This window comes from Daldinia caldariorum, assembly GCF_022478825.1.
Source record: "Daldinia caldariorum strain CBS 122874 unplaced genomic scaffold F4812scaffold_21, whole genome shotgun sequence".
Taxonomy (NCBI): domain Eukaryota; kingdom Fungi; phylum Ascomycota; class Sordariomycetes; order Xylariales; family Hypoxylaceae; genus Daldinia; species Daldinia caldariorum.
In genome coordinates, this window is record NW_025953057.1 from 336,026 (window position 1) to 344,096 (window position 8,071).

At 48.5% G+C, this 8,071-nt stretch overlaps 2 protein-coding genes across 2 annotated transcripts; one reads left to right on the plus strand and one right to left on the minus strand.

The window, feature by feature from the left end:
* Positions 1 to 1,759: 1,759 nt before the first annotated feature.
* On the minus strand, positions 1,760 to 4,016 carry F4812DRAFT_216268 (putative citrate synthase). Its single transcript, XM_047930394.1, has 5 exons — positions 3,641 to 4,016; positions 3,366 to 3,563; positions 2,536 to 3,273; positions 2,311 to 2,393; positions 1,760 to 2,239 (listed from the first exon to the last, which is right to left on the minus strand). Exons 1-5 carry the CDS (start codon positions 3,850 to 3,852, stop codon positions 2,181 to 2,183), a joined length of 1,290 nt encoding a protein of 429 aa, XP_047786534.1. The 5' UTR covers positions 3,853 to 4,016; the 3' UTR covers positions 1,760 to 2,180.
* A 406-nt stretch (positions 4,017 to 4,422) lies between these two features.
* F4812DRAFT_462969 (uncharacterized protein) lies at positions 4,423 to 5,511 on the plus strand (the record flags this gene model as incomplete). Its single annotated transcript, XM_047938129.1, has 3 exons — positions 4,423 to 4,678; positions 4,797 to 5,244; positions 5,337 to 5,511. 3 exons carry the CDS (start codon positions 4,423 to 4,425, stop codon positions 5,509 to 5,511), a joined length of 879 nt encoding a protein of 292 aa, XP_047786535.1.
* Between the last annotated feature and the right edge of the window lie 2,560 nt (positions 5,512 to 8,071).

Sequence of the window (8,071 nt, forward strand, 5' to 3'; positions counted from 1 at the left end):
GACGAACCTTGACAGACTCGAGGGCCAACAGCTGATAGTCCCATGGCCAGAAAAGAATGCTGACAAGAATAGACTCGTCTAGGCCCTAACCCTCGCCAATGGCAAGGGGTTGAGGTGTCAACCAGGCACAGCAAGCACTAGTTCCCGTCAACGGGAAATTCGGGATCTCTATAGTCTGGTAGCGATCCTCGATTTGATATTAGGTTAGGTACCTAACCTAACCTACCTAAACGGCGACCTACTGACTCTGGGTACGTGTCATATTATAGATACGTACCTACCTATCAACGCAAGTCCAGCCCTACATATTGTCTCAACGGGGACACATGCATGACCCACCGTCTGATCTTTATATGTTGCTGTGCTACCTATATCATCTCCTTATAAGCCCTCATGGATCTCTTTACACGGCATCTTCTCCAAACCCATCCTATGCTGTGCTGCTCTACTACTGAGGGGTTTTTGCTGCCAAACTCCTCAGTCCGGAGGCAAATGATCATAGGTAGAGTCCTAGGTTCTTGATAGCACACGCCGGTCTCGCCCTCCCTCACCCTGTTCGCCATACATAGCGCCGAGTGGAGCAACTTGGCAGCTGTCGACTAAGGGGATGTAGGTAATCCTTGACTATTGCACGCAGGGCGGGAAGGAAGGTAGGATTCGATTCTAGCCGACTCTGTCCATCTGAGACTCTAACCGAGATGCGATGAGAAAGAGACACCTAGGGGGAGAGAGATGCAGAGAAGAGGGTATGGGACACCCCCGTAACAAAAACGGAATTCAGATCGCGGGCGACCGAGATCGTGGGTAGTGGAGCCTTGGATTGAAGGAATATGGGAATGGGGGACTGAAAAGGGAAATAGGATACGATGTGTGCATTTAGGGGATAAGAGTTTAACTGGTAGAGGAGCTGCAGAGAGATACCTACCTCCCAGGTACGTACAAAGTAATCAAACTAGTATATCTGAATATCTGGCACTGGGCATTCATATCTGGTAGTCCTTGGGTTGGGGCGCTTGTGTGTGTGTGTGTGGATTTGTACATAACAACATAAAGTGTATAAAAAGTCGGCCGGGATCAGACGGGGCCGGGCGATACGACGTTGATTCAAGGTTGGTCATAGTCATATCGAATCGGAATCTCGCCCGCACGCGGATCTATCCTAGTAAACGATCTAATATAGTTTCAAAGGGTCTAATCCAGTTTAAGAAAATATCTACCTCCGTACCTAAGCTTTGAAGAAAGAAAAGAAAAGAAAAAAAAATGAAAAATGATAGCTATACGCCCCCGCCCCCCGCCCCCCTGGACCATGAACCTGTAAATACTACCTCTATGCGGACTGAAATAACAACGCACACCTAGGTGTGAAGTACCGGGGTTAAGGGGGGGAAAAGGAGGGGAGAACAGCCACAGAACCCTTCAAATTGTCGGTTATCACGACATTGCTCCGGCTGAACGGGACGATGTCACATTTATACCGATCCTGCAATCCCGCAACTACTACTGAGTACGATAAGGGTACGAATAATCAGGATAAATAAACGACCGTTGCATCGGCAACAAACTCTCGCTTCCAATGACAAGTGCTGCATCATACGGTACCGGTGTTTTTTTTGGTTGGGCGCAATCGAGGCCCATGTGGCGAAGCGAGGAGCTGATGGGGGACTGTCGGAGCTACGTACCTTAGGTGCCTAGCTAAGGTAATAATACAATTATATGCCGGGGGGGCTTGAGGAGAACGGGATAGCGGGGAGGAGGTATGAGGGGGACTTTTGCCCTCGGGTCTGCCACGATCGTCGCAAGCCTCGCCCAGATCTTTTGACGTTCAGCTTGAGGTGTCTAAGTGACGCGTAGGAATCTATTACCTGGCTTAGGTACCTAAGGTAGGTCCTAGGTTAGGTTGGGTACCTCCTATTCGATTAGACGGCTTCTTTATCTTGAAAGTGGCCGGAAGCGGTTTTGGAAGTCTATACGTTTAATTTACGTATCGAAGAGTATAATATTTGAGACAGCGACGTTTACTACTATTATAATAACAATTATAATAACAGCGATAATAACTAATGCAGATACGAGAACCTAGTGGTGTTATTACTATTCATTCTATTATGCTACGCCTTTGGCTGTTAAGCTATACGCTGTGAACGTCGTATGTACATATTTTTTGTTGCCGCCATCAACCCTTAGTTCGCCAGTGGCGCTACGTATTTCTGCTGGGGCCGCCATAGCTTCACCGGTTGCGCTTCATAAGCCGGTTAGCCAAGAAGCTCCAATGTGGGGTGCATCGAAGCGTGGGGGGGATTTTCAACTTACTCAGGCTCTCGCGCCAGTGAGCCAGCGCGCCGGGTGTCCTAGAGAGGATGGTGATGGCGATGATCATATCGGTGTCAAAACCCCTGAGTTGGTAGGTAGCAAAAGATCAGCACAGGTACGCAGATAGATAGGCAGATAAATGAATAGATAGATGGATGGTAGAAGACAAAGACCCGGTTGTTACACGCCGAGAGATTGACAATGCAACGGTAGAGTCGCACTTACATGGCCGTATAGAGGAAGCAACCCATCAGGTCAGCATTTGCTTTGAGTCCTCGCTCGATGAAGTACGGGTCCTGGTTGGCGTACTTGTCGATGGCCATGGCCACGCGCAGGAGGGGGTTAGCATCAACGGCTTCCCGGTGCTCCTCTAGGAGCTCTTCGATAAGGGCTACGCGTGGGTCCCGCGTCTTGTACACGCGGTGCCCGTACCCGAACAGCCGGCCACCCTTGGCCTTGATGCGCTCTATGAATGGTGGGACGCGTTCCGGCTTGCCGATCTGCTTGAACGCCTCGTACGCCAGGTCGATCGCGCCGCCGTGTAACGGTCCGTATCCGCAGATGATGCCGGCCGTAACCGCCGAAACTGGGTCGATGAGCGTCGATCCGGCATGTAGCACGGCAGCGGTAGAGTTGGTCATCTCGTGGTCCGCGTACAAGATCCATAGCTTTGCCAGGCACTTCTCCACCTGGGGATCTGTGATACCCATCATCAGGAGGAGGTTCCCGAGCAAAGACCGGTTTGTCTCGGGTGCGTTCCATTGCTTGTCGTTCTTGTGGCAATAGATAAGCGAAATTGTGGCTGCGAGGTACGCAATGGTTCGCACCAGTGCCTCGTCGGCCACTTCGAGGTGGCCGTGGAACATGGCGCTTTGCTGGTGACGTGTCTTGCAGATAACGCTATCATTCGCAGCGAAAGCGCTCATTCCAGCGAGGATCATAGGGAAGGTTTCAGCGTCGCGGCTGGGGACTGGTGTCAGTGATATTGCGCCATGCTACGTTTCTTTCTTTACTTTATCAGGGGAGAAAAAAAAGGGGGGGCGAGGTAACCATACGGGAATGATGAGATAACATCTTTTACGGTCTGAGATGGTTCCATAGCATTACTCATAACTTCTCGGACATGGTTCTTTTGCTGCTGAGTCGGAATGCTGCCCCAGATGATGAGATGCATTATATCCTCATACACATATTCGTGGAATAAACTCTCAATGGGAAAATCACGGTATCGAATGATGCCGCGTAGACCATCACTATTCATTAGAGCTGTCAGTATATCGGAACGATAGTAGCAAGTAATATGAATAATAGTATTGTTAGAGAGGCGCACATGTGAGTGATACTTGATTCCATGCACGCCGTATGTTGAAATCCATTGTCGATAATGTGTAATGGGCGAGCCTTTAGAGAGGTAGCTATGTCTTCTGTACTCTCAGGAGCACCAATTCGGCCAATGTCTGAGGCGCGAATATAATCTCCTTTTATTGGGATGGTGTAGGACTTCCCCGTGCGAGAATCTGTGACTTGAAGGTGGTGCTCCATTGTTTTCGCAGTTTTCAATCTGATATGTTGAGCGAGTTGTGATGTGATGTGATGAGGGAGTAAGTGTGAGAATGAGAGTAAGAGTAAGAACGAGAGTTTCTAACATGCGATAGAACTCAGAACTAGAAACGTTTAAGAAAAAAGATCATTTATCAAACTAGTTGAAATGATCGACTATCTGTATCGCTTTCTACCCTTTCGTGGCTAAAATGGGCGTTCTCTAGAACTTAGGGCTGGACTTTTTGGGGATCCCTGAATCCCGCAATCCGTTAATCCCCTGCTCCCCGTTCCCCTGAATCCCCAGATCCTGAAATCCACGAATCCTGATACTCACCGTCGGTGGCCTGGCATTCGCGCCGTAAACGGTACGTGATAAGAGTTTCTGAGTATTCTAGATGTTTAGATAGGAACTTCAAAATAACTATATAATTCATTGCAATTTGCGGTTAACCTTAAGTACGGCTATCAAGCTCTCTTCCCCTATCATCACGCCTGTTCTCAATATCAATCTTGTCTTTGAACAATTAAACTCCTCTATCTTGCTCTATAATTTTCTCTCTCTCCTCTAAAATGGCTACCGCCGCTGTTGCGTCTACCACTGGCTTTATGGGCATGTGGAATGGTACTAAGGACGGCAGGGAAGAAGGATACGTTGACTGGGCCAGCGGCGTAACCAACATCCATGACCCTCTACAAGTAAAGATCGAGGTTGAGGACATCCGAACACTAAACCCTCAGCCAAGCTACGAGAGCAACGGATACGGGATTGTGAAGCACAAGTCTTCTTTAACCCCCGACCAGTTCTTGGCTGGCAACGACCCCGAAGGTATGTGTTTTTTACTTATACTTGGAAAACCGGCTATCAAACCGTTCGGCAGTTTTTTTTTTTTTTTTTTTTTTTTTTTTTTTTTTTTTTTTTGCTGACGAAAGTCTTACCGTTTTAGGCAAGAAATATATTGAAGATGTGTACTACAAGGAGGTCGCAGAGCTTGTTAAGCAGGTCACCGGCTCTGATATTGTGGTTCCCTACGTGTTCCGCATCCGCCAGAACAGCATGAAGGCCGGCGAATTTGCCGCTAACAAGCTTTCGCATGCTGCTCTTCCCGTCGCCCACGTCGATCGAGACGCCGTGACGGGAGAAGATGGTGTGCGAGAGGTACTTGGCGAGCAGGCGGATGAGCTCATCAAGCAGGGGAAGCGATATGCCCAGGTCAACGTCTGGCGCACAGTCGACCACCCTATCCAGAAGTGGCCTCTCTGCTTCATCAACCACAGCGGCGTCGACGGCTGGAGCTACGACACCCACTTGGCACGCGTGTATCCTACCAATGACCCCAGGATAGTCATCCGTGGCACGAAAAAGCACGACAGCGTCGTGAAATACGACCCAGGGTAAGTACCTACCTAACCTACCTACCTATATAGATTCCACCATCCAGACTTCTCAAGATGTGCCAAAACGAAGGCTAAAGCGGTATATACAGTTACAAGTACCACTACGTAAGCAAGCTCGACCTAGACGAAGCTCTCGTCTTCTCCTCATTCGACTCGGACGTGACTAAGGTCTGTCCCCACGGCGCGTTCTGGGACGATGCTAGCCCGGATGATGCACCGACGCGCCGATCCATCGAGGTTCGCTGCTGGGTCTTCTTCGACTAAGCTGGCTCGCGCGTTGATTGCCGTTCGACAAAAGGGGAGTTATTTGGGATAATCGAGACAGGTGGTTTCTTGATTTATGTCTTGCAGGAGAGGGCGTCCATCATTTCTACATCAGGCGTGCCCTGTGCCTTTCGGCCATTTGTATAGGAATTAGTAGCAAGAAAGGTAGTTTAATATATGTATCTCTGTACGTTGTCCATATACCAAAGATAAGGGCCGAGTGTTGTGTAGCCACGACGAGTAAGGAAGATATATTTTGAGGGGATGCTGGCGGTTCTTTAGGCAGAAGTCTTGATGGGGCGATTCAGGAATAAATTGGCGAGGGCAAACCTTCGGCTCAAAAAAACAAGATTTCTTATGAACTTGATGCGCTTACGAGGGGATTACCAGTGGGAGCATATAGTGAACGGCACGGAGAGACGGGGCCGTGATGTTGTCCTACCTCGGTATCGCCTTCGCCTTGTGTGAACATGATCGTCTCTCTCGACGTGGGCCCAACTACGGAAGAGGGAACGGGTTGGTGCGGAGCAACACGGCTTGGTATAAGCTGCCCACCACGACAATATTGCTATGCTGCCGGCATTTAGTGACGAGAAGGATCACAGAAAAAAATTGGCCGAGCCATATTTTTTTCATTTAGTTCCATTATCCAAATCTGTACTTTCAGCTCTCAGCTTTCCCTTATGGCCTTCTTGATCTGTAGAAGGTAGGTATGCAGGGAAGATACCCAGGACCTTGCCGTGTTTGTGCGATCCACTAGGGCTAATGACACACCACCATCACCATCGCCCACACACACACGCACACGCACTGCTTTCCAGGTGCAGATGTGTAATGTCTTGGCAAAGGTCACTAGATGATACCAAGCCGCAGCGACGGGACCCGTATTCGTTCGGTCGTGAGGGTCCCAAGCCAGTTCATGAACCGGGACCCGCGGGAATTCTCTAAAGGATGGATGGGGGCCAGCGAAACGCAAGTCATGCTGACCTGCAACTCTGATCTGACCGTTGAGTTCCTCGTACGTTTTGCTCTTGGTCCGGACAGCCCGGCCGACACGGCGGTCGAGAAGTACCAGGATGGGGGTGAAGCTTTTTTCTTTTATTCGCTTTCGTAATTTTCGTATCCCCTCGGGTCACCTGAACCCCTGAAGAAAAAAGTATAGATCTCGACGTCGATGGAATGGTGAAGCATGGTATACTACCTTACATTAATATGTTCGGACCGTCCCGGGCTCTCTATATTTTTACCTGACGGAGTGGGTTTTCGTATGAAATTCTCCGACAGTGTGGGTTTGCCATTCTTCGGTGGCCTCGCAAATGTTTCGGCAGTTGTGTCTCATCATACATAAAATCTCGAGGGTGCTATTGCAGGGAGCTAGAGCGTGTGATTCCGACTGCTTCTCTCGTACAGCGGGCTGATAAACCAGTTTCTATGCAGGTCGTAAGTAGTAAGCACAGCGCCAACGGGATTTTTTTTTTTTTTTTTTTTCGTTTATTTTTTTTCCTCTCCTACTTTCTTGTCCTTCAGAGACTATTCCATTGGTGAGAAATCAACTGAAAGTGGAAATCATTACCGATTTCTCTTGGCGTCAAGGTATCGATTGGTCCTAAACGGCTTTCTCGCAGACGTAGATCTAAAAGCTCCAAGCTCTTTGCATTAATAATAATCACTAAGTGATATGCATAAACGGTCAAACAGAAGCTATTCTGAGTGTACCCAAATACCGATATCGTTTTACGGTTCATGTTTAGTTTAGTTCAGTATTGACAAGACGCTTTTGTTTGTACTTTACTTACCTCTATAAAGCTTTCTCCTACCCTCCTACCCTCTTAACCTCGAAAGAAAAAAAAATGTTGCAAAGAGTCGCAATGTAGTTGGGAGTTGTCTCTGAATTTACACGTCGATTTAAGCTTATAACAGGTAGGTACCTGGTATCTCTAGAATCTGGGGTTTATGATGAATAAATTGCTTTGTGTACACATGCGTCATTACTCATATACGATCTATAGTAGGATACACGTTAATGACGTTTTTGAATAACTTTGTGACACATCTTCTTCTTACACACCTTAAAGTTGCATCTGGAAAAGCCTTTGCTACCCACGAAGCCACATTAGACACGACCACAATTGCCTAATGGGGTAAGTGGGTTCTATAACTTGGGTTGAGCTCCGGGTCACTCCGGGAAGTGGGGGGGATTGGGAGTCCCAACGGTACGAATACCTATGGTGGTTTTTTTTTTTTTTTTTTTTTTTGGAACCGCGGGAATTCCTTTACCTATCGGGCGTGAGGAGAAACTTTTATTATACGGTTGAAACGCGTGCCGTGTACCTGCTTGTAAGCGCGCTTTTATACTCACGGTACAGGGTGCAATAAGAACCAATCCGGAGATTTCATTGGTTAAACGAAGATATATTTCATACGCAGTACATAAAACTTGTTTTCTGCTCCCCCCCCCCCCCCCCCCCCCCCGCGGGGGGGGGGGGGGGGGGGGGGGGGGGGGGGGGGGGGGGGGGGTGGGTGTTGGTGTTTTTGGGTTTTTGGGTTTTTGTGTTTGGAT